General features: G+C 41.0%; 1 protein-coding gene across 2 annotated transcripts in view; it reads right to left on the reverse strand.

The window, feature by feature from the left end:
* The window catches only part of MEIS1 (Meis homeobox 1), a 141,955-nt gene that overhangs the window by 75,964 nt on the left and 39,417 nt on the right, over nt 1-26,574 (reverse strand). For both annotated transcript variants that reach the window (XM_040430088.1, XM_040430089.1), the window contains exon 8: nt 184-329. In XM_040430088.1, the coding sequence (XP_040286022.1) occupies nt 184-329 (146 nt within the window). The remainder of the gene's footprint in view (nt 1-183; nt 330-26,574) is intronic.

A 26,574-nucleotide genomic window follows, 5' to 3' on the forward strand; every position in this document is an offset into this window, starting at 1 on the left:
TCACTTTGACAATGTATGAGTTTCCACTTAGAAAGAAAAAGAGCCAAAACAACCAGAGGACAAAGCTTGGCAGCAGTAATATGAAAAATATATTGTCAGATGTCGTAATTTACTACTCATAATGTAAAGAAGAACTTTTTTGCAACTTTTTTCTTGTAAGTGTTACATAGCTGATGGACTTACCGTTAGATGTTGGAAGAGCCATGCCCTCATGATGTTTGTGGCTACTTTAGGAAAAATACCACGCTTTTTATGACGTTTTTTATCTTTGTCTGGGTCGTCGTCATCCCCTGTGCTTGGTGAGGCTACACTGTTGTCCAAACCATCTCCTGTACAAATACAGTAAATTCATATTTTGGTTACTGGGTCATTTTTCGACATCTACATCTATGCATATCACAATGTTCGGAAATGTAAAAAACAGGGAAATGTTTACTGCATTTTTATGTAAAATGTATCTAATAAATCTGACACACATACATAGGTTATGGTAAAATATAATTCAATTGGTTGCAAAGCATAAAGATAGGTTCATACCCAGGCCCTATACATCGTCAACAACTGTCGGCTGTGCGCTCATTCTGCCAATAGCTATTCCCACCCCAATACACATGCATGCTCGGTTTAGCCGAGCATGCGTGTGTTCTCCATAGGTAAATGGAGCAGAGAATAGGCTGTTACCAGACACCTCTGGCGGCTCCTTATCTCAAAGGAACAAAGGATTGGGCATGTTCAAAATCTTTCCTTGACTTCTGCCTACTTAACTTTGGCCAAGCATTTATTACACATTAGCTCTACCGCTAAAACAGGTGGTTCCTGCTGATGTTAGTCTAATGAGTCTAAATGCTCAGCTTGATTTATTTCGAGCTGGCAGCTTAGGGTGTGTGTCCTTTATCAGGGGTTGTCTTCTTTCTGCTGCCCTGGTGGCAGTTAAAGGATGGAGCTGAGCATGTGCTTCCATCTCAGTGAGTAGGACAGAGAAATTAGAAAAACTGCAAACAACAGGTGGCGCTATACAGAAATGTTTTATTAAATATCTCAGTGGCCATACTAAATTTTTAATTACATGCAATTATAAACGTATTCTGGTACGCTGGTTTGAAAAATGTAGAATATCTTTAAAGCAGCAAATGTTAGACTGACAATATTCCTTTAAAATAAAGCACAGAGTAGAAAGTCCTAAGCTAGCGAATGTGCAATATTCCAAGTCTGCCAAAAGCAAGCTGTGACATACTCTGAAGTATATAGATGACAATAGGATAAGCTCCATTAAGTTTAATAAGGTGACGAAAGAGAAAAAACACCCAAACTGTGTACACCAAGCTTAGGTACAAGACTGCATCCCAAAAGCTTCCCATACTTATAGGCAATGATGTTTCGGTCAACTTGCCAATACCACTATTCAGTTTCTTAGTTGTCTAGATGCCAACCAAAATGACTGCCTTTACAGGTCCTAGGGTCTTGACATTTACACCTACCTAATTACATATCTAAATACATTTAATATCCGGTACTAAGAACCAATGAGAGAGTGCTTGAGTGAGGCAACACTGGTTGCAACAATATTTTTTCCAGAAATAGGAAATAAGAAAAGCTGGATAAAATCTGTGGCAGATGAGGACAACTCAAGAACTAAAGGCCACCATACACATTAGAGTACAGTGGTCCCTAAAGCTACAATATTAATCATTTCGGGATGACCATTGTAAGTCGAAACCATTGTAACTTGGGTCTATAACTCTATGGAAAACTAGTAATTTGTTTCCAAAGCACCCAAATGTCATCCCAGGATAAGAGAAAATGAAAATTTAAGAAACATAGGTAGATAACTAATATGGATAAAGAAAGTCCTTACATATAACAGTCAGGAGCACATGCTGTAAGCTGTAAACCACTTTCTATAATGAGCACAAGTTCTTCTTCATGGAGCTGCCCTCGCCTGACATCCAAAGGAGAAGGTCATCCTGGTAAGGACACAGGGCAGTACAGAACATGTAGTACTGCACTGTACTGTAAAGAGGCGCTACTAGACAGCCAGTACAGGTGTTTTACCAGAGAAATGGCCATGTAGATTGGTTGATTCTTAGTCTGAATCATTGTATGTTGAGTCTAGCTTCAACTTACAATAGCCCAGGAAAAAACAATGTAAATTGAAAATATTTTATCCTTAATTCCTTGTATCTTGAAGGATCATTGTATGGTCTTCCTAACCCAGCCTGTGTATGGGTGCTCTCGACTCTCCTGGTAGATAATTTTCAATGCCCAATACTTTGTTTTCCCAGGAGGTGGACCACTGCTAGAGGTTTCTAGCAGCAGTTTTTTTTCTCTCTCCCCATTGAAAACATATGCTCGCTTGGTTGGCATGAGCATGTGTGTTTATGAGGACATTGGGTGAGATAGCTGTTGGCCAATTGAACCTATTGAAGGTATATGGCCACCTTTAGGGTCCATGAACCCTGCTGAATTACAGGTCCATAAAAGTTCTACAGAACTGCAATATAGCCCTTAAATATGAGTAGCTATACACTTATGTCGGCTCAACTCACCAATTTTGGCAGCTACAGCTGAACGTCTAATGTGTATGGGGAGTGGACATCCTGACTCTTCCCTGATGGCAAATGTCAGGGAAAGGAAGGACTGGCCATGTAGGATATCAACATTCCCTATCCTGCTTTGATAGGAGTATGGCAACTTCTTACTCCCCATTAAAGGAGAATTCCCATCTGAAACAATGGGGACATATCGCTAGGATATTCCCCCATTGTGGGCACCTACACCGAGAATGGTGTGGGAAGGTGGGGGCTGGAGGACCCCGGGTTCCCCCAGGTCCAGCCACCTCCAAGCACTCTCAACGTAGTACTGAATGGGAGCACACCGCACTTGAGTGGCCACTGCTCCCATTAATTTCTATGGGGCTGATAGAAATAGCCGGGCCAGTGCTTGGCTATTTTAGGCGGCCCCATACAAATTAATGGAGGGCATATGTGCATGCGCAATGCACCCTCCACAACTTTCGGGGCTCCGTTCTCGGTGTAGGTGTGGAGTACCAGAGGTGGGACAATGGGGGAATATCCTAGTGATATGCCCCCATTGTCTGAGATGGGAAAACCCCTTTAAAAACACATGTAGGCTCAATTAAATGCAAGCCTATGGGGGGATCAGGAGGAATAACTGTCAGCTGAATAAGCATTTAGCTGACAGTTGTTGGACGTGTAAGACTTTGCAGCTATACTGTATCTGATAAATGAAACATACATGTGTTTTATTCAGAGATTCTCCTTCCATATGACTATTATTTCTATGGAGAATTTCTAGGTGTTACCACATGGCCACATAGTAGGAAATATTGTGCCGTCATACAAGCTCCGTTCTTTTACTTCTTTAGTAGGTGACACTCTCTTCATGGTCCTATTCTAAGATCAGTATTCTGCTAATGACTTCAGTAATCTATGCACATTGCACATTCATTACATCTCTATTAATTATCCACATATTATAAACAGAGGTATGATTAGTGCCCGAAAATCTCAAGTGTAAAAAAAAAAAGAAAAAAAGAAAACCTGCAAATGATATGTAAATGAACGCCGGGCTAGTGGGCACATGTTTCTACCAACTGGAGTTCTAGGAATCCATTATGTGAGAAAACCCCCAAATCTACAGTCAATTTGCGACGCGTTTGCGGCCATCCTAGCGAAACCATGAGGTGAAACCTGATTCTGTTCGTGACGGGATTTTTCTCTTCTTTCTTTGCAAAAACCATGAAAATCTAAAACGGCATCAAAGAGGCAAAGATCCGTCGAAGCAAATCATCTGCATTTAACATTTCAATGAGCCAATCTACTTTATATGCTAAAGAGGAGCCATTGGAAAAAGAAATAGATATTTGTTGATTAAAGAGCGCAACATTTTTGTATAATTTAGAAGCCTCCTCCTCCTCCACGTTGGGTCCGGCACCATGTTCATGTTACAAATATTAGAATGGCAAGGCATAACGCTCCTGCTCTTAACGTTGCAATAATATAAGAAAAAGGCAATTGATTATTTATGGAAATCTCCGGGACAATCCGTACGTCATGACTTTTTATTAAGCTTTGTGCATCAATAGATAATCAAGGCCTTAAAACAGCCTTAGCTTCCCATTACCTCAGGCAAAAGAATTCCTGAAAGCATGCCTTAAGGGCACCTGAATTATATACTCCATTAGGAGAGGAAAACCTTTCTGCATTCCGCGTGTAACACTCACCAGAAGCTTTCCTGTTTATTTCTGCTTTATGAAAGCAGAAGCATTAAGCGCAGAATTTTTGGTAAGTGAAGACTTATGTAAATACAATGAAGAAAACCTTTCAAGCGGCGGCCAGATCCCCTCCTTCCATCTCTGGCAATGACCTATCCCAAAATAAAAGGTTTCTGTTACATCATTAGGTCAAGCCAAAAAACAGCCCGGGTCTAATGCATAGTTTGTTCTTCCTACTGTTTTTAGGCAAATACAGCTACTTCGCTCCCATCTGGGAGGAAAATGACTCTGCTTGAGCTGTAATCTAAGACAAGATTTTCATTGGAAGCAAATGCGTTGAATCCAGTGTCAATACCGAGGCGCGCTCGGAAAAGCCTAAAACAATAAACCTCGCTCTTGTCCGATGCGACTTAGAGAAACAGAGGAAAAAAGAAAAAGTAAACGGAACATTTTGTCAGGAAATGTTTTGATAATTGGAGATTCGGAGATTGCAGATTCAAGCGTGCCCCTAACCCAACCCCCACCGTAGATACATGGAGACTTTGCACCTCTAGAGTGGAGCATGCTCTGGCGTAATGGACGGTTGTAAGCCGTTATCCATAATGTAACCTGGAGGTGAAGTGATATAACATCCACATGGTTGCAGCTTCCAAGGCGAGAGAGAGAGAAAAATTATCAGAAAGCCTCATTCCTGACTTTGACTTCCCCCTGCTGCCAAATGAAGGCAAATTATGAAGGCAAGCTGAAAAGGTGGAAATAATCACAAAAATGATGCTAGTCCGTAAACAGGCGTAGAGCCTCATTAGTATAACAGTAGGCTCCACTGGGGGATTTCTACTCGATTTGCTGATGCCATGAGGAAGTGCCACAGGGCAACTTTGGCCAGCTGCTAATGGCTTCTGACAGCTTCTTAGCAACTAGTGCTAGCCACGTTGTGGCGTTTGGTAGTGACAGAAACTGAAAATGTCACATTATCTGCCCATGTGTCACGAAGTCCGCATGGCAATTAACTTAGCAGGCCAGTGACTGAGAGGCCAGAGGCTCTTAAAAATGGCCTGTGGCAATTCTGGCCAGACTAGGCTCATCTTTTTTGCATTTGCACTGCCCATATGCAACATTACAATGCACAGATCCGGCTGGCATCACCGTCGTCTGAATCCCTGATGAGTTGGTTGCACACCTATCTCGTGTCTGCAGTCTCTAGCGTGATCCGTGGATTTAAAAGTCATTTGTCTTGATATGATTGTTTGAAATAGCTCTTTAATTGGCCATACCTGATTTTCAGTTTTTTTGTTTTTTTTGTTTAGTTTTTTTACGCAGCTTCTGTAAAGGTGCTAGCTGTTTTTTTCTTTTTCTTTTCAGCTCTCACAAATTAGTCTAAAAGGATTTAGGATCACTGAAGCAGACTCATTGCCTGTCAAATTGCTCGGAGCACAAGAACTCTGCACAGTAACTAGACACTATTTTAAAAAAAAAAAAAAAAAACGCAGAGCCCCTAACAAGCAGGAGAAGGGCCAGGGTTCCTCATTTTAGCTCCCAAGCTATCACAGCTATCCTCAGTGTGTCAAGCTGTCAAACCTTTCAGCAGCGCCATTTGCTCTTTCAAATAATGTTTAAGAATTGCTAAAGAGGAAAAAAAAAAATTATAGGCTGTGATATAGAGCAGGGGGCCAACTGGCAAACAAAGGAATCCCTACTGCAAGTTCTTGATGGGCAATTTCTGAGGAGACCCCAGCCTATCCCCATGGAGTAATGCAGGTGACCTAGAGTTGCTCAGCAAGCTCAGATTTCAAACAGCTTCAAATCAAACGTCCCATAGTTGCCTATTTAAGCACACCCAGGCATTTAGGCCATGCTATCTTGTTCCTTTCAAGAAAGGATAAAGCAGCATTTATAGAATTCAGGCCATTCAATGGGTCAAACTGGCCATGTCAGCGGGGGTCCTTCTCATGCAGGTCAAGACTCCCCTCCCCTCTTTCTGCAACCTTCCTTCCCACAGTCCATCGGTATTTAGAGGAGGGAGGCACAAAGTTCTTGCTAAAATTTCCAGGTCATGACAATGTGTTCAGCCTTTTATCTTATCAGTTCTAAGAATTTAGGAACCTAACAAGATTATTCAAGCCACAGACTAACAAAGGGGTTGCATAAGGAGCACAAGCACTCAAGTTCAATATAAGACAAATAGATAGATAGATAGATAGATAGATAGATAGATAGATAGATAGATAGATAGATAGATAGATAGATAGATGATAGATAGATACTGTACATAGATAGATAGATAGATAGATAGATAGATAGATAGATAGATAGATATAAATGAGTATAATAGATAGATAGATAGATAGATAGATAGATAGATAGATAGATATAAATGAGTATAATAGATAGATAGATAGATAGATAGATAGATAGATAGATAGATAGATAGATACTAAGAAAGGTTGCCAAGATAACCTGGAAATTCTGAAGAAATTCAGCACCACATGGGCATTGCCCATCAATCCAAAGGAAACCAACATCATGGTGTTCCAGAAGACAAACCAGAAAGCAGACAGACATCGTCTCTTCCAGCTAAACAGCTGTCCACTATCAGAAACCGACAGATACACCTACCTAGGAATAGAAATCAGCCCGTCAGAGAGCTTTTATAAAGCTATAGAAACGCTGAAAGACAAGGTGTTTAAAACCTTCTTTGCCATCAGAAGACCCCTGTATCATCTCAAAGCACCAGTGACCGCCTGGCTTAAAATCTTTGATAGTATCATCACCCCAATCCTCCTGTATGGCAGTGAAGTCTGGGGCCAAGACACAAGCCCAGACTGGTCAAAGTGGAACTCTGGGCCAACAGAAATATTCCTTCTAGAATTCTGCAAACACATCCTCCAGGTCCATTGGAGCACCTCTAACATCCCCTATCGAGCAGAGCTGGGCATATTCCCACTGTACCTTGCTGTCCAGAAGAGGGCGCTATCTACATAGTATCAGTCCCAGCTCCTACCATCACAAAGCCTTACTGCACCAAGAAATCCCCCCCCAAAAAAAAAAAAAACACAACAAATCACCCAAATCCAGCCTGCCCAAGTCACCAACCAGTACAGCCTGACAAAGAGGGAACTCCAGAAAACAATATGTAAGAGCAAAGAGCAATATATCGGCATCTGGAGGAACAACATAACAATATCACAGAAGCTGACAATCTACCAAAGTCTCCAGAGGGAGTACAAACTGGCCCCATTTCTGGAGAAACACTACAACCCCAGAGACCGACAAATCCTGAGCCGGTAGAGACTGAGAGCCTACAGCCTGCACATCGAATCCGAGTGGCACCAACAAAGGTACAAGCCCAGGGAGAGCAGACTTTGCCAACGGTGTGACCAGGAGGCCATGGAGGATGAGGCTCACTTCCTGCTGTGGTGCCCAAATACTCAGCAGTGAGGGATACTGATCTCTTCCCAGACTTCACCTCCATGGAGGAGCAAGAGAGACTCTCCGTACTGCTGGGGGAGGATCAGAACACAGCGGCCATAGTAGCACAATCTGTCAGTGCCTGCCATAGACTGAGAGGAGTCTGATATTTCATGGACTCCTATACCCCCACGCTGGATGCGTCACCATCCCCACCCCCAATCCCTACTCACTTATTTCCAGCTTGCATTGGTAATGCTAATATGTATTTAGTCCTGCCACTAAAGCTGATTTGAATTATAAAGATAGATAGATAGATTGGGTGAATATTCGTCATATATTCATGAATTCGAGATTATTTTCTTGATTGCGAATAATCGGCAATGTAATATTCGCGTAATGCGTGCGAAATACAGGCGTGGGTCACTTTTGCTACATCTTTCAAGCTGCTAGAAGTTTCCTGAGACTGGAGAAAATGTTTGGCACGGCAGAACATTAAAAATGGCTTTATATGCAGATAGAGTGCTCCAATATATTCGCGATTACGCTAATCGGCACTCATGATGCGAAAATTTTGGTGCAATACGTGAAACTTCATATTTTAGCAGGTCTGACTAGATATTACTGATTGGTGCACTAAGTATTGTTGTGAACTTATGACATCACAGCACTATGTCTGTAGCATGTATGTATGGACAGCAGAACCTGTCACAAAACCTAACACCCTGCACTGGAACTGGCTACACTATATCACTATCTAACCTACACTGACTATCTCCCTCTAACTATCTGTATTATATATATATAAGCTAACTATCTAATGTAATGAGTGTAAAGCACAGAGCACAGCAATGACACTGCTCTCTCTCTCAGAACTGCAAAAAAACTGGCTGCTGGGGAGGTTCTTATATATTAAGGGGGTAGGCAGCTTTCCTATTGGTTGCTAGGGATGTTGCTAAGCTCAGACAAAAACATTGCAGCCTTCTCATTGGCCCACAAGCAAGAAGGGAGGTTACTGATGAAAAAAAATCTAGAATATTCAAAATTACGAATATACAGTGCCTTGCAAAAGTATTTACCCCCTTAACTTTCTTTGTGTTTTGGTGCCTCACAACCTGGAATTAACATGGATTGTTTGAAGATTTGCCCAAAACTTTTTTTATTTTTTATTGTAAGGCAAACAACAAATAGGACAAAATAACAGAAAAAGTCAATGTGCATAACTATTCACCCCCCTAAAGTCAATACTTTGTAGAGCCACCTTTTGCAGCAATCACAGCTCCAAGTCACTTTGGATAAGTCTCTATGAGCTTGCCACATCTTACCACTGGGATTGTTGCCCATTCCTCTTTGCAAAACTGCTCAAGCTCCTTCAAGTTGAATGGTTTGCGCTTGTGAACAGCAATCTTTAAGTCTGACCACAGATTTTCTATTGGATTGAGATCTGGGCTTTGACTAGGCCATTCCAACACATTTACATGTTTCCCCTTAAACCACTCAAGTGTTGCTTTAGCAGTGTGTTTGGTGTCATTGTCCTGCTGGAAGGTGAACCTCCGTCCTAGCCTCAGATCACGCACAGAGTGGTACAGGTTTTGCTCAATATCCCAGTATTCAGCATCATCCATCTTTCCCTCAACTCTGGACAGTTTCCCAGTCCCATCCCCCCAGCAGGAAGCTGCCACCACCATATCTCACTGTGGGATTGGTGTTCTTTGGGTGATGTGATGTGTTGGGTTTGACCCAGACATAGCTTTTTCTTTGATGACCGAAAAGTTCAATTTTCGTCTTATCAGACCAGAGCACCTTCCTCCATACATTTTGGGAGTCTCTCACATGCCTTTTCGCAAACTCACAAAGTGCCTTTTTGTTTTTAGCTGAAAGTAATGGCTTTCTTCTGGCCACTTCTGGCTATAAAGCCCAACTCTATGGAGCGTACGGCTTATTGTCGTCCTATGAACAGATACTCCAGTCTCTGCTGTGGAACTCTGCAGCTCCTCCAGGGTTACCTTATGTCTCTGTGCTGCCTCTCTTTGATTAATGCACTCCTTGCCCTGTCTGTGAGTTTTGGTGGGCAGCCGTCTCTTGGCAGGTTTGCTGTTGCGCCATGTTCTTTCCATTTGGTTATGATAGATTTGATGGTGCTCCTGGGGATCATCAAAGATTTGGATATTTTTTTATAACCTAACCCTGACTTGTACTTCTCAACAACATTGTCCCTTACTTGTTTGGAGAGTTCCTTGGTCTTCATGGCAGTGTTTGGTTAGTGATGTCTCTTGCTTAGGTGTTGCAGCCTCTGGGGCCTTTCAAAAAAGGTGTGTATATGTAATGACAGATCATGTGACACTTAGATTGCACACAGGTGGACATCATTTCACTAATTATGTGACTTCTGAAGGTAATTGGTTGCACCAGAGCTTTTTAACAAAGGGGGTGAATACATATGCACATGCCAGTTTTCTGTTTTCTATTTCTAAACAATAGTTTTATTTATATATTTGTCTTATTTCACTTTACAAACTTACACTATTGTGTTCTGATCCATCACATAAAATTCTGATTAACAAAACATTGAACTTAAGGCTGTAATGTAGCAAAACACGAAAAAAGTCAAGGGGGTGAATACTTTTGCAAGGCACTGTATATCACTATATTCTAAATATTCACAAATTCTCTAAGTGCCGATATTTGCGAATAATATTCTTGCCCAACATTAGATCTGAACAATATGAAGGATATGAAGCACAGGAGAGACAGTCTAAGCTGTGAATTTAAGACAAGAGGGTAAGTAGGACATTTAAGACTGTTAAGCCCAGTCCCAGGCAGCAGCAATCCCTCAGAGGACCATTAACATACTGAGGGCATTTTTATAAGGCATTGTAAAAAGAGCTTAAAACTTGTAAAGAGTAATGTGTTAAAGAGTTAAGTGGCCCACAGTCATTTTCACCATGGAAAAAAAAAAAAATCAGGCCACTTTGTTGGGGGGCCCCCTTGATTTGGGACGTGCACAGCTGCAGAGGCACAATAAAGCACATACGACTACATAAACCGTGGCTTAACTGTCACAGCCGAGCATAATGGACTGAAGTAACAGCACATGATTTGAGTGTAGGGAGCGCACATTAAACAATGCATACGTGATTATTTATTTCTCATTTTATGCCACCTGCTTGATGCATTCCTCCAGCACACTGATCAGCGCAATGCTCGCTGCTGTATTACACCTAAGATGATGATCATGGTCACTATCAGCAAAACGTAATACGCCAATGGAAACTACAATAATAGCAATCGAGAATATGACGTGTATCCTTACTCTTGCTGACTCTTCCAAATATTTTAGCAATTGACTACTTTTAAGAATTGCACCCCATAGCTGTCGGAATGTGGCAATAATGCAGATGAAAGGCTGTGGTGTTTGTTTTTTAGATGATCTGTAGTCCTGAGTCCCAAAATTGGCCAGAGACTAGCATACACAGCAGCCTGCTTTAGACTGCAAACACATGTGCAGCTTTTGATAAAAAATTTTGAGCCAAGGTGGATCCAGCAAGATGGAAATAGAATAATAAGTCAACTTTATGTATTATTACATAGCACTGACATATTTCACAGCACTGTACAAACATTAGCATCACTCACTGTCCCCAATGGGGCTCACAATCTAAGGTCCCTATCAGTATGTCTTTAGAGTGTGGGAGGAAACCTGAGTACCTGGAGGAAACACACACAAGCACATGGAGAACATACAAACTCCATGCAGATGTTGTCCTTGGTCGGATTCGAACCCAGGACCCCAGTACTGCACGGCACCAGTGATGACCACTGAGCCACCGTGCTGCCAATGCTTCATATTCCTTGTTCCCTTTTGAACCCACTTCTGGTATTAGCTGAAAAAACTGCATAAAAATAACCAAAAAGTCCAACAAAAACTGCAGTTATCATTTTAAACCTGGGAAATGGCTATGGATCTCAATTCCCCCAGCAAACTTGCATGCTTATCATTGGAGCTATGACATCAATACAGTAGAACTATAATAGGGAACCTGTCACCAGGAAATTCACTTATACCAAGCACAATGCCGTGTAGGGCTAGCTCAGCTGATGATGCCTTTCACTTAGTGATCCGCTGCTTCATTTTGGAGAAAAAGTACTTTTAATCCATATGCAAATGAGCAGCTAAGTGCACAGGGAAAGGGCCAAAGCCACTCACTCCATGCACCGTTGTTCCCCCTGCTCCCTCTGACAGCCCCTCCTTCTCCTACTTGACTGATAAGGCCAGGTTCCTGTATAGTCATCTTGCCTGGCCTTGTCATTCAAGAAGGAGAAGGAGGAGCAAGGGTGCACAGAGTGGCTTGGGCCCGCCCTCCGTGCACTTAACTGTTCATTTGCATATGTATTAAAATTCCTTTTTTTTTCTCCAGGATAAAGGAATGGATCACTAAGTGAAAGGTATCATTACATTCAGCTGAACTAGCCCTACAAGGCATTGTGCCTGGCTTATCTGTGAATTTCCTGGTGACAGATTTCCTTTTAAGCAATTTTCTTAAAAAATCGGAAATACATCAAAGTTTTATCCTTCCAGAGAAATAACTTGTCTAATAACTGATCAGAGGTTACTGCAAACAGCAGCCTGTATTCTGATGATCAAAGGGATCTGAATTTCCCTGCAGCCTTGAATAATTATGCGAGCATTCCTAGGGGAGATGTTCCATCAATACCACTATTTTAGAGAATTCCTTCGGTAGATACCATGTCTACAAAGCTGACTACAGACTGCTGTAAACCGCAGACTGTATTCTGCTAACAGATGTGTAGGTCAATGGTGAGATATCTGGAGTTCCCAGTAGGGCAATGGCATAGAATCTGACTTCTGCTGCATGCTTATTATTGGGACTATTCTAGAGGAGCTCTTCCATCAAAACCACTATACTATGGAATTGTAAACTGACCGATTGAAATATTCTGGAATGCTCGCCAGATGTTAACTTACACTTTAATGAGATGATATATTAGTAAATGTCATATAGTCATCTTACAAATGCAACAGTAGTCAGAAAGCGGCCAACCCCTTTAAAGTGGCTTTCTAGTTCTCGTTAATTTTCATGGTTTTATCATATGACTATAAGCAGGTGCATAACTAAAGCCCCACAGTTAAGTGAGGATTGCCCCGCCACTGTGCATCATCTAGGCAATAAACTAAACTGCTAATAATAACATAGCTACTATTACTTGAACAGCTATCAATGAGTGGATAGTAGTGACATATGGCAGATATATATATATATAATACACATATAAGAGTGTAAGGCTACTTTCACACTAGCGTTAATATTTTCCGGTATTGAGATCCGTCATAGGGTCTTAATACCAGAAAAAAACACTTCAGTTTTGTCCCCATTCATTGTCAATGGGGACAAAACATAACTGAACAGAACGGAATGCTCCAAAATGCATTCTGTTCCGTTCTCATACTGAAGAGTAAACAGCAGCATGCTAAGGTTTGCTTTCCGTCCTGGGATGCGGAGCAAGATGGATTCGTCATGACCCAAAATGCAAGTCAATGGGGACAGATCCGTTTTCTCTGACACAATCTGACACAAAAGAAAACTGATCCGTCCCCCACTGACTTTTAATGGAGTTCATGCCGTATCCATCTTGGCCATGTTAAAGAAAATACAACCGGATCCGTTCATAACGGATGCAGATGGTTGTATTATCAGTAATGGAAGCGTTTTTTGCTGAACCCTGCTGATCTAGCAAAAACTCTAGTGTGAAAGTAGCCTTATTTTGCAGAAAACTAGCACCCTCAAGCTTTGGGGCTGCATTCACTATAGTTGATCCCATGACTATATGCCTATTTTGGATGATGTTTGTGGTCACATTTTTACTAATCTGCCAGACAGAAGTGGACTAGAAAATAAAATGACCACTGAGGTGCTTATTCCTCCAGAATTTACTCAAGATAATCATTTAATCTTTCATCTCTTGGGTCAAGTAGTATCACCAAGCCATGGATCAAACTGGATCATTGGGTTGGGAAATCAAGTAAATGTGCAATTCAAGTAGATCTCGGCAAACTGGTCTTGACAAAGGAATAGCAACCAATTTACTACCATATGGAACTTCCTTGAGAATTCTTTGTGTAACTTGTTTTTTGTCAATCAATGGAGGCATTCTCAACAGACAAAAACCACAACAGCATTGCTAGGTAACATGAAGAAGGCATTCTTCCATACTAGAGATTACATGGTCATAGATATGTTCTCTATACTTACTGACATAGATTAGTTTGACTGGGTATAGCCATCTAAGATTGCATTAAATTTCCAAAATTCACAGTGCTGTTTTAAAAAAAATTGCAATGTCCATCTCAAATTTAACTTCCAAAGGTCAATGATGCAATAAATGTCTTTAGGACACATTTGACTTGTAGACTAAAAATGTACATATCCAAAACTCGAGAAGAATTGCAGGATGAGGTAACTCATGGTTTTCAAAAACTACTACGGGACTTATTCCCATAGACACCTCATTTTGATCAATACACCATATAAATACCCAACAGCTTCATATAGCTGAATCATATTATGGTGGTTCATAAATGATCACACCATAGTTTGGCATCCACAAACATTTTGAATCTGTAGAATGAACTTATTATTTTATTCCCGTGAATGAGCCACCCAGCGAAATGAATCTGTACGTTCTTCTTTCTACTCTATGGTCAAAGGCGCATGCAACCTACTTGAAAATGTAAACACTGCAGGGGAAGAACATCACAAAATGTGTTTTTTGTGTGTTCTCCACATTTAACATTTAATCAGTGACTGATAAGGAACAATAGCTAAGAAAACAGCTGACATATTTGCGGTGATTGGGTTCATTCTAACAGTATCTGCTAGTAAATTCCCTTCCTCTCAGATGTTGACTCTAGATCGGGTAAACTTAACACAATAGGTCACATAGGTCTCTACCTGTTTACAAAAATGTTTTCCTTATAAAGAGGCCCTTTTAGCATGACAGAGGCCAAGTTATTTTAATTAAAGGAAACAGACACACAGACTCCCATAAACAAGAAATTGATCCATGTCTGAAATATCTCTTTAGGGTTAGGTCTACTTCTACACAGAAGACATGCAGCAATTTTGATACATTGTAACATCACTTTAAGATATTTCCTATTTTTCTTTATGATGTATAAATGAACATAAATCATCCATAATAATCTACAACTAACTTGGTAAAAAAAAATATATTCAGTTATTTCTTGGGTCTGTCTATGTTTCAAAAAGTTGAGCAACAACCAATATGGTCACCTTTATAGATCCTAAACTGATAGGATAGAACCATAGAAAGACTCCTAATAAACCAAAATACCTATTCATGTCATGACTTTCCTTATCCTCACATCTCTGCAAAATCGGGAAGATCTATCATTCATTCACCTTTTCAGGCAATCGTGGTGTAAATATCCAAAAAGGTCACATTTTTGACACCACTTCTCTGGTGCAGGGAGGTTGATTTCACCCCTTACTCTTTAATAATATGACCTGTTACAATACAGTAGGGGGCAAAGGAAACCCAATTTTAAGCCTAGTCAAAGCCTACACATGAGCCTCATGTAAAACTAATGCAGAGTCAGACATGTGTTGGAGGTTTAGATCATAGTAAACGATCTGATCATTGCATAAAATTTTAGATCTGTTTTGAAATTATATAATCTGAAATTTGATTGGCTGCTGTCAGCCACACCTCCAGTTCTTACTGACACAATATTTCATACATAAGGCCCTTACCTTGTGGCATCACATTCTATACATGTTCATTTATGTACTTCCAGCATATAGTGTCAAACAAAAAAAATATTTTTTTGCTTTTTCTAGACTTTGTTTTGGGTTTTTTTAAAAATCGAAAATACAATTTTTCCATAGACTAAAATCCTTATGTATTAATGGCATTTAAATATATATATATTATCATGGTTCATTTGATTGTGGCTTCCGGGAGTTACGACGTAGAGATTGCCTTTATGAAAATGACCAGTGACCAGGTGCTGAGGCTCTCACCTCAAATTTAAAGTACATTTTAATTTATTTGCATGCAAAATAGATGAGGAAAATTGCTTTCTCACTATGTCACATAGCTGTATATGAACAACTGAACCACACAGGTTCAATGACCAAAGTGTGAGTCACTTAGTATGGGAATACTTTATGACAATCTGTACAATCTGTAGGATTAGGACTCCTTTATGGAGAGCTCCCCTTTAAGGTCACGGAATTGAAGAACCGTGACTCTTGGGGAAAACAATGGCCCATAAACTATCATTGTCCATTCAAAATTTGCCAGTTCTTAAAATTTAAATTACGTTCTACAAAAAAGGGAATAAATAAAAAACTATATGTTAAGTGGAATATAAAATGGTGAAACCCTACATGGAAGAATATATACACTTAAAGGGGTTTCCAGAATCAGTTGAACTACTAGACACAGCCCATTTTCTCTAACCCTGGAAAAACCCTTTAACCTTCAATGACTAATTTTCCTTTAATGATTGGATATAACAGATACTAGGGCTGGCATTTAACTTGGGCAGAAGACAGGGACTATTAGGCTTGAGGGTCCTATGTTGATCTGGATAAGCATGCTCCATGCTTATTAGTTTGGATATAGAGCATACAGGGGTTCTACTATGACTGTGTTGCCAAAGGGTCCACATATATATGGATGGAGCCAGCCCTGAGAAGAAAAAAATTAACATATAGAAAAAAGGTCATATCGTAAGTTTCATCCTTAACATTCACAACCTCAGGAGAAAATTCACGCTTAACCATGGGGATGAGGTCCTTTAGGCCTCACTTACATTGCAGACCACTTGTGATTAAAATAAGCTACAGAACAACAGCAAAATTGTGCTTGAAAGACCTAAATTTAAAAGCAGGCAACAGGAAGCTTTTAGTTGGGAAGTTGAGGTTTAAAGTACTCAGCAACAAACAATGAGCAGGAGAGATAAAGATGCAATGGAAATGGTACGGAACAGACCTTAGTAACTTCCTGCCAAAGCTGACTTGTGAGCATGTGTGCTGCCATGATATGGACCAGCAAAGCTATTTTGCTTGTATTTACTGGAGGTATTTGTTCCTGTGCAAACCCTATAAAAACAAAGAGCGGGGGATAAGCAAGCTTTGCCATCTCGCGTTGCCAGTTCTTTAAGCTTAGCATGTATCACATATTTCATCTTGGAAACGGTCTATTTGCTCATATTGTTAAGCTGTAGCTAGGATTAGGTTTCACTTTACAATGAACACACTGGTCTAGATTGTCTTTGTAAAAAAACACCTTTGCCCATCCCTATCTTGGAAATGACTAAAGAAGATCCACCACCCGCAACCAGGAATAACATTTGGTCAGCTCTCCTTTACACCATTGTGATGACAGTGTTAACCTCAGGTTTCTGGGTCAGTACTGCCACCATTATCCTGCATCACTTTAGGCACCTTATGTTTTTCTTACCTCCCTCCCACACTACCAGGTATCTGTGTCAAAAGAGGACTCTTTCGATTTGCAGGTTTGTTTGGCCAAGGTCACTCACAGGTCAAGCATTTTGACAGTTGTTAACACAAAGCTTCCACCAGGCTCCTGCAAAGTCCCCTGTGTTTCATCTGCAAATACACTTTCTATCGCCACTGGACCCTTCTTTTTTTTCTCAGTTTAGCAAGAACTAACAAAACCTCCTCCTGGAGAAGTGATCTTGGTGGCAAATAAATAGGTTGTACACTCTTAGCTGAAACCAAAGAAGCTAAATTCTCAGAATATGGAAACATATTAGATCTGACCTGCTTAAGGAGACTTTTAAAGGAATGGCATTTAACTCAGTTGGACGTAATTCTCTACTCGGCAAACATGTCCTCCAACATAAAAGACTGAACTTTTTGTTTTCTTGAAAAGCAATCAATTGTCATAAAAATTGATTTCCTTATGTGTCTGCGATAAATGTATTTAATGCAATCAGCAATGTAGCAAAACAAATTATGTTAGATCTCGTAAGAAGCATCAGGGTCAAAATATATCTGGTTAATTGAATTTATTGCTTATTTAATGTTATCTGAGACTTGGGCCACTATATTACTTTCAATAATCTCACTGTGTGGAAAAAATTTCCATCTCTTGCCTTTAGCTCCTCAAACAATGTATCTCTGTTGAGTATTTTACACTTGAATATTATCACCAGGAGAGCATATGGTATAACCATAGTGGGAAGCTTATCTTCATCTTCTTGTAAGCTAAAATTAGTTCAAACGGCTTTGCAGCTCTCCACATGACTCCAGTTATAATGTTAATAAAAGAAGCGTTCGGCCCATACTTTTTCGGTTACAGTTAGAGGAGCAGACACTGGCTGCCTATCGGCCTACAACGGTGATAAAACCTTCACATTGTCTACGTTCCATCTTCCTGACGTGTTTCTGAGAATATGCGAAGAAATATTTATTTTTAAGACGATTGAAAGATTTCTCAAAGCTGTCGGCCCAGTTTCTACACATAAGGCACAAACACACAAGAAAACAAAATCAGATCAAGCAAAGATCATGTCCCCCTGGATTATTTATTTTATTTTTTCACTAGATTTCTTAACAATTCTTAATGTATTGATTGCTGTACATAGTTTATTGCAGGGGAACATAATCTTAGTTAGTTAAGTTAATTTTTTAAGTTCTCCAACCTACAACGTGAAGACACATTTGATGTTACTCAACAGGCATCTAAGTATCATGAAACCCTCATTTGACCTTCTGAAATAGTATGAGTAAGAACATGTTCCAGCAAACATTTCAACATCCTCTTTCTATGATGCCCACCCAAAAAAAAAGCTGGAAAAAAATAGAACTGGACAATTATACTCTGCGTGAAGACACAATTTTGGTCTAAGTATTTTAATTAATAATAATATATAAGAAACAATAAAGAAATTACATGTAGATCATTCAATAGGTTAAATGCTCATGTTGGCATTAGAGTCAGTCCTTTATATTTGTATGTCTATGTGAAATTGTGATAAATATTACAATTTTCATAAATAGGTTCTTTGGCTCTTATTTATTTTTTTTAAGGATTTTTTCTTGAAACAATGACATCTGTGTTCATAGGCTGTGTTCGGTATTGCAGATCAGCTCCCTTCACTTGAATGAAGCTGAGCTGCAATACCAAACACAACTCACATTACTATTTTTAGGAAAAAGTAGATGTATGAGGTACAATACCAGACCCAGCTGATATACTAAAGGGATGCTCTTTGAGGGATGGGGTGGACAAATCCTCTTTCCTAATGCCAGACAATGAATGTTGGTTCCATTTAAAGGGGTTGTTTCACTTCAGCAAATGGCATTTATAATGTAGACAAAGTTAACACAAGGCTCTTACTAATGTATTGTGATTGTCCATATTGTCGCCATTGCTGGTTTGATTCGTTTTGTTTATTGCACTATATAACTGCTCTTATCCAGAGGTTACGACCACCCTACAATCTAGCAGCAGTGGACGTGCTTAGAAACTAGGAAAAGGTGCCAGCCTCTTTGGTGGCTGGGATTGTGGGAGTGCACATAGGCTAGCGCTTTTTCCTATAGCGTACAAGCACGAACACCGCTGCTGGATTGCAGGGTGGTCATAACCATGGAAACAAGCCAGCAAAGGAGACAATATGGACAATCACAATACATTAGTAAGTGCCTTGTATTAACTTTCTCTACATGATAAATGGCATTTGCTGAAGTGACACAATCCCTTTAAAGACTCCTTGAAGCTTAAAAAAATTAGCCCAAAACTATTCTTCAAAATCCCTCAGGTCATTCGATCTCATGCCTGATCTTAAATGACTCTTTAATTCACACTGGTTGTATATGACTGCAATACACACAATTAGAGGAGCGGACTGGTATGTATATTTTCTTTAGCTTGTCGCAGCCACAGGGTCTCAGGGTTAAACAGAAAACCCCTGAGGTTAGTTTAAGACCTATCATGCTCCAATTTGTGCCAAGTAGAGGAAAAGTAAACAATATCTGCTTTGTATACCATACAAATACTGATGCAATAGGAAAATGCTGACATCATGTTCAGCGCAAGAGAGGCAGACTCTTTTCCGTTGCATGTTGATAAATCGACCTCTAACAAACTAGCACTTATAGCAAACTTCACAGTTGTGTAGTTGTTTATTCAGTTGGCCTAATTGGTAAATTAGGGAAGCACTAAAGGGAGGCACAACAAACGCCAAGAGTTCACAACGACCCACAAATAGAGCTCATCACTCCGCCGGCAAAGTCATTTAGATACTGCCAATGTTTTTACTAGAACCGTAAAAGTGGATAACAGTCCTGATGCAAAAGTGGATAACAGTCCTGATGCTGGTGATCATCTACAGTGACGACTATAGCTGGACTCATGATGAAGTAAAACATGTGTGAGACCACTGAGAATAGACAACTGGAGTGGGTGAGAGGAGTATGATGGTTCCCACATTGTCACGTCAAATTTGGACAATGAACCACCTATCATTTAATATCTACTGATTTTGAATGTATTTTCTTCTTGTATATAGCACTCTAAAGCTCAAATGACAATGACAAACATTTGTAATGAGCTTTTTTTTTTTTTTACAGAGACTCAACACGGAATGGTTGTGTGGCTGTGGCAACTCCCTGGGAAGTCAGTGGCTACAATATAGGTGCTTGACCCCAACACACTAAGCACACTAGGATTAAGTTTGTAGGAAGCTGGTTTGCCTATCTGTATATTTTTGGAGTGTGGGAGGAAATCAGAGTACCCAAAAGAAACCCACACAAACACAGAGAGAATGTCTAAACTCCATGCTGAGGACCAAAGGCAGCAATGCTAACCACTAAGCCTCCATGCTTCTCTTTGAAGTAGCTTGGCCTGGCAATACCACTCTGCACAGTCTTGTTGCACAGGTTCCAGGAGCAAATTAAATTCCTTGAATGTGTGTTCAAAGCCTAAAAAATTCTTGTCTTTCCCTTTTCTTGATCATAGCTCAAAGGTAAATTCTATTGGTAGCTCTAAAGCCACAACTGAATATTTGTCTAAGATGGCTGATAACAGAAGACAATAGTTTGCAATCAAACAGATAAGTTAGGCCACTTAGGTTAGACCCTTAATTACAGGGTCGGGCGTCCAACTTGGAAACGGTTCAAGATTTCTATTTTCAACAAGATCTGGGCCAAGCATCTGGCTTTCTTCCCATATCACTGGGAGCAGCTGGTAGAGTTGTAAGAGGTCTGCATGTACACTTGGAGCTGGTAGGGCTTGTTGGATATGAAGTATATGATTTTCAGTAATAAAATTAGTCAATACATTAATCATCCTGCAGTAAATTATCAGGGAGAGGTTGACGTCATATTGAAACATTATTGTTACATATAGAAATATAGTAATGATATTAGATGCATACATTTGCATGCAGATTCCTGTTAATGTACCTTCAATGTTACATATTTCTCATCATAACTCCCGTACCAGTCATTGAACCAGTCAGTCGGTTCACAGTTCATAAGATTTCTATGTGTATTTCCATGATTATGATATCTAAGTCATAATGGAGACGTTCTTTAATTTTCCCACAGCTGAAATGAAGGTGAACTAAGTGAGTTTGGCAAAGGGCATTAGTCATTTGCCATTTCCCACAGCTATATGGCATTTTCCTCTGGGAATAGAACATTTTCCTTAAACTACTGTTTATAACTCTTATCAGCTTAACAGCAATGGAACCATCAAGTACAATATCTCGAAGGGAAAAAAAAAAGAAGAAGAAGAAAAAGTCAAGGTCAATACGTACTTGCATTTTTGTTTATCTTTAGCCGCAATTGCTACTGACATTCAATTGGGTAATAAACATGAGGACTGTCAACTGTTCCCTGGGAACAGGTGACTTGTTATCACAGGAGAGGGATGTAATCACGAGGTAATCAAACAGTCCTGCTGGAAATTTGAGCGTTTTCATTTTATGGAAGCAATCACCTGTCAATTTTGAATGAAAGCTTCAGAGCCATTCCCAGTCGTAGCAGCCAAGGCGAGAAAGTACACGCTATATCTGCTCGTCTGCCACAGATGTCTGTCAAGTCAAGTGAGAAAAAAAAAGTGACCGTGCAACCATCTTTTGTTTCTCGATGGTGGGCTTTTTTAAAAGACAACAAAAATGTCTATTCAAGCCAAAAACAGTAAAAAAAAATCTAAAACATGTGATTCTGTGCAGGTCTGAAAACACGTTCTACACTTAAACATTTTTATTGTTTCTGGAACACCTGGATAATCGGGTGAGTGAGTGAGATTGGTGAAACTACAACCAGAGTCTAAAGGACCCCCATCCTGGTGCTGGCTCAAGTAAATCTATACCCCTATACTTAGCCTAGGACAGGGAAGCTTCTAGCTTTGGAGGAAAGTTCTCACTATTCTACCCCATCAATCTTTACTTATGAGTAAAAGTTTGGGGACTTCTTAAATCTCTATAGTACAAAGCATATACCCTACAGTGGGACAACAGCTAGTTTCAAGTGCACATCCTTCAACTTCATAATAGCATTGGTCAGTGAAACATTATTAAAAATCATGCTTTGATTTCCCAGCTTAAAGCATGTCTATACCTTCATCAAAGGTGCCAGCCATATAGGTTTATCTATCTCTGTATACACACTTACGCAGAGAATGCTATCAATCATTGATAAGATGCCCCCCGTACAACTAAAATCAGACAGAGGAGAGATTTACTGTATTTTTCAGACTATGAGTCACTTTTCCCCCACCGAAAAGTGTCAGTGCATCTTATAGTCCAAATGCTAATGACCCCTTCCACGGGAGGTGAAGGCAGCACTGCACTGGCTGTACTCACTTCCCCTGGTCTTCTTCTGGGTCCCGCTATGCACTGTGTCCTGACTGCGCACAGCCTCAGGACATAGTGCACATAGACGAACACTATGACCTGACATTGTGAAAAGTCAGGCAACAGTGCAGCATTGGCTGGAAGCAGTGCAGCAAGCAGTGAGTCCTGGATCTGCAGCGCCATCTGGGGCAGGTGAGGTAAGTTTTTTCTTTTAACGTCTGATCTGAGGTCTGATGGGGCCCCATCTGAGGCTGATGGGGGTTAGGGGGTCTGATGGGGAGCTGATGGAGGCTGGGGAGGCTGATCTCAGGCTGATAGGGTTTGATCTAAGGCTGATTAGGAGTCTGATCTGAGTCTGATGGGGGCTGGTAGGTCTAATGGGGGATTGATCTGAGGTTAATGGAGGCTGAGGGTTTTATCTGAGGCTGATGGAGGCTGGCGGGACTGATGGGGGCTCATCTGAGGCTGATAGAGGTTGGGGGGGTCTGATCTGAGGCTGATGGAGCTTGGGGGTCTGATTTGGGGTTCTGCTCTGAGGCCTGATGAAAAATATATATTTTTTTAATTTTATTTCTCCAAATCCTAGGTGCATCTGATAATGTGGTGAGGCTTATAGTCTTGTCACTGAACAATAGAATGTTTGTTTGTGTATATATTTTAAAATGTTAAACTTTATTGATACACGTTAAAAAATTGGAACGAGAGTGAATCACTATAGTCCCAAAAATATGGTAAATGTATAAATTACAAGTTATACTGAATCTTTCCCCATAAAACTATATATCAATCTGATCAGCTCCTCTTGCGATATAACATGCTGCCTTCAGATTGCACTGCATTTTGTGGTGACACGTCCTGGCAGTTTATCTGTAAGAGGTTAGACCATAATTGATACTATCATATGTACGGTATTCCTTGTAGATACTAGAAAATTACCGTATTTTTCGCCCTATAAGACGCACCGGCCCATAAGACGCACCTAGGTTTTTGGGGAGGAAAATAAGAAAAAAAATATTTTTAACCAAAAGGTGTGCTTTTGGTGGGTTTGGAACTAATGGTGGTCTGTGGATGGCACTATTACTGGGGATCTATAAAGGACACTGTTAGGGGGAATCTGTGGATGATGGACACTGTTATGGGGGGATCTGTGGATGACGGACACTGTTATGGGGGATCTGTGGATAACGGACACTGTTACAGGGGGATCTGTGGCTGGCACTGTTACAGGGGGGGGGGTCTGTGGCTGGCACTGTTACAGGGGGGATCTGTGGATGGCACTGTTATATATGTGCCATCCACAGACCCCCCACCCCATAACAGTGCCATCCACAGACCCCCCCAGCCCTTAACAGTGCCATCCACAGACCCCCACACCTTAACTGTGCCATCCACGGATGTTATCCACAGATCCCCCCCGCCCCCGCCCCAGTATACAAATATAAAATGTCTTATTCAATAAAAAATGATTACACATGCCCCCTCACTCCTAATAGTACCATACATCCTAAGAGCTTCTGTACAACGCCGACAGGCAGGCCGGACGGCCGGCGCGTCACTCACTGACGTCACTTGCCTGCGCCGACTGCTTCATTCATAAAGTAGGCGGCGCAGGCACGTGACGTCAGGGAGTTACGCTGCCGCCCGCCCGGCCTGCCTGCCGACATTGTACAGAAGTTATTAGGATGTACGGTACTATTAGGAGTTGGGGGGCATGTTTAATAACTTTTAATTGAATAAGACATTTTATATTTGTGCAGCTCTGGAGCGGCGGGGCGGGGCTATAGTACACTGACTGCACCGGCCCGCCGCAATTGCCGGCCCCCAGCTCCTGCTCCCAGTCCCTCCCTCGCTCACTCGTACATCGCAAACTGCGATGTTAAACTGTCAGCATTCGCCCCATAAGACGCAGGGGCATTTTCCCTCCATTTTGGGGGGGGGGGGAGTGCGTCTTATGGGGCGAAAAATACGGTAATTTTAAAAATTGGGCAAGAAAACTTTCATGATTTTGACTTTATTTGAAAAATTATTTCAGGAAGGTTAGATCAAACATTAAAGGTTGTATATAAATTGTGCTTGAAAATAAACAGTATATAAAAGACAACACTTGGTAATATTGTAATGATGTTCCACATTGGACTTCATGTTTGCAATTCCCAAACCTTTTTATTTAATTTGTCGCTTATCTTGTTCTGTATTTTACTTGGTTCCTGTTTTTGACGGCTTCATCTCGTCATCATATAGTTAATGATCTTTAACCAGACAGGCCAACCATCCCTGATATAGGGCTTACAACAGCTGTAAATCAAACAACACTGTGACGCATTACAGAATATAGACTTAAAAACTGTATCTCTTCCTTGCAAAAGGGGAAACAGACCTTTCACACAAGGCCATCTAATACCAACACATATCTACTTAGGCCAGACTTTTTCTACAGCTATCGTCTCGTATCACAGGCCTCTGATAACAAATATGCATTAGCTGAAGGCCAAAAATGTACCATTTACACTAAGGAAACCTGCCATAATGTCAGTAGGAGATAAGAAATATTTAATACACTTTTTAAAGCATCTGTGTCTGGTGCACATGGTCCGGATGTGGCCCACAGAGGTTGTCACATGAGCCTGGTTTGCTTTTCTTAAAGGGGTAGTCCAGGATTTTACTATTGATGGCCTATACTCAGGATAGGATGTCAATATCTGATCAGCAGGAGTCCAACACCCAGCACCCCACCAATCAGCTGTCTAGAGTAGCTCTGGCAGTAGAAGTTGGTACCAGAACTACAAAGCTCTATTCATTGTTTCGCGGATGAAGCTGGTTACTACACATTGCTCCCATTCACTTCAATGGAGACATCTCTACAGTAATCACGTCCATCCTCTACACAGTGGATCACCAACCTCCTTGAAGAACAGCAGATTTGCGGGGGTATCGCATGTTGAGACACCTCATGCCTGTGTATTATATGGTCAACCAACTGATTTAAATGGGAGCTGTGTAATACTTCCCCCTATGGAGTCACTGCAGGGGAATTCAACATTTCCCCAGCTGTCATCTATGGATGCCCTAGTACATCAGGTGACCCTCAGGAGTGTAGCTATAGGGGTGCAGAGGTAGCAGTCGCTACCGGGCCCAGGAGCCTGAGGTGGCCCAAAGACCCTTGTGCCAAAGTGCATGCTGGTCAAGTTACACCTCTGGCTGGAAGGAAGAGGTTAGGTCAAGAATTTGGCAGCTTTGTGTTGTCTCAGGCAGCATGAAGGCTATGTGCTTCCCTGCCCCCGGCCACAAAACATTTAGGAAAAAGGGGCCCAAGCTGAACTCTTGCACCAGGGCCCATGAGCCTTTAGCTACACCCCTGGTGACCCTTTTAACAAAAGGGGGATGTCCAAAAATAACGAGGGCCTAAGTAGTCACTATCTGGGACAAAGCAGATTTTGAACCATTGTAACTTTTTGAAAGTTGTGAAATCCATTCCAGTCATAGTAAAACACTGCAAGCATGTGCATATATGTTAAGGATAAATTACAGAAACATATTGCTGCATCCTCTTGAGTATATCATTCCTCCCACATCTTGGCCATACATTGCGGCTTGCTTCTGCATCCTGCTAATTTTTTGACCCATGTTCAAACTAGCCAGGACCATAACGATAAAAAAACAACAGTTAGGCCTCATGCACACGACCGCTGTGTGCATCCGTGGCCTTTGTGCCATTTTCCTTTTTTTTTCGCGGACCCATTGACTTTTAATGGGTCCGTGGAAAAATCGGAAAATGCACCGTTTTGTAGCCGCATCCGTGATCCGTGTTTCCTGTCAGTCCAAAAAATATGACATGTCCTATTTTTTTGACGGACAACGGTTCACGGACCGTCACTTACCAGTAGGAGGAGCGCCCGGCCGGTCACAGACATCGCAGCTCGCAGGTAAGCATAATGCTTCTAAAAATTGCTAAGTAACCATGGCAACCAGGACTGCAGTAGCGTCTTGGTTGCCATGGTTACCGATCGGAGCCCCAGCGATTAAACTGGGACTCCGATCGGTACTCTGCGCTGCC

Source organism: Bufo bufo, chromosome 4 (assembly GCF_905171765.1).
Source record: "Bufo bufo chromosome 4, aBufBuf1.1, whole genome shotgun sequence".
Lineage (NCBI taxonomy): Eukaryota > Metazoa > Chordata > Amphibia > Anura > Bufonidae > Bufo > Bufo bufo.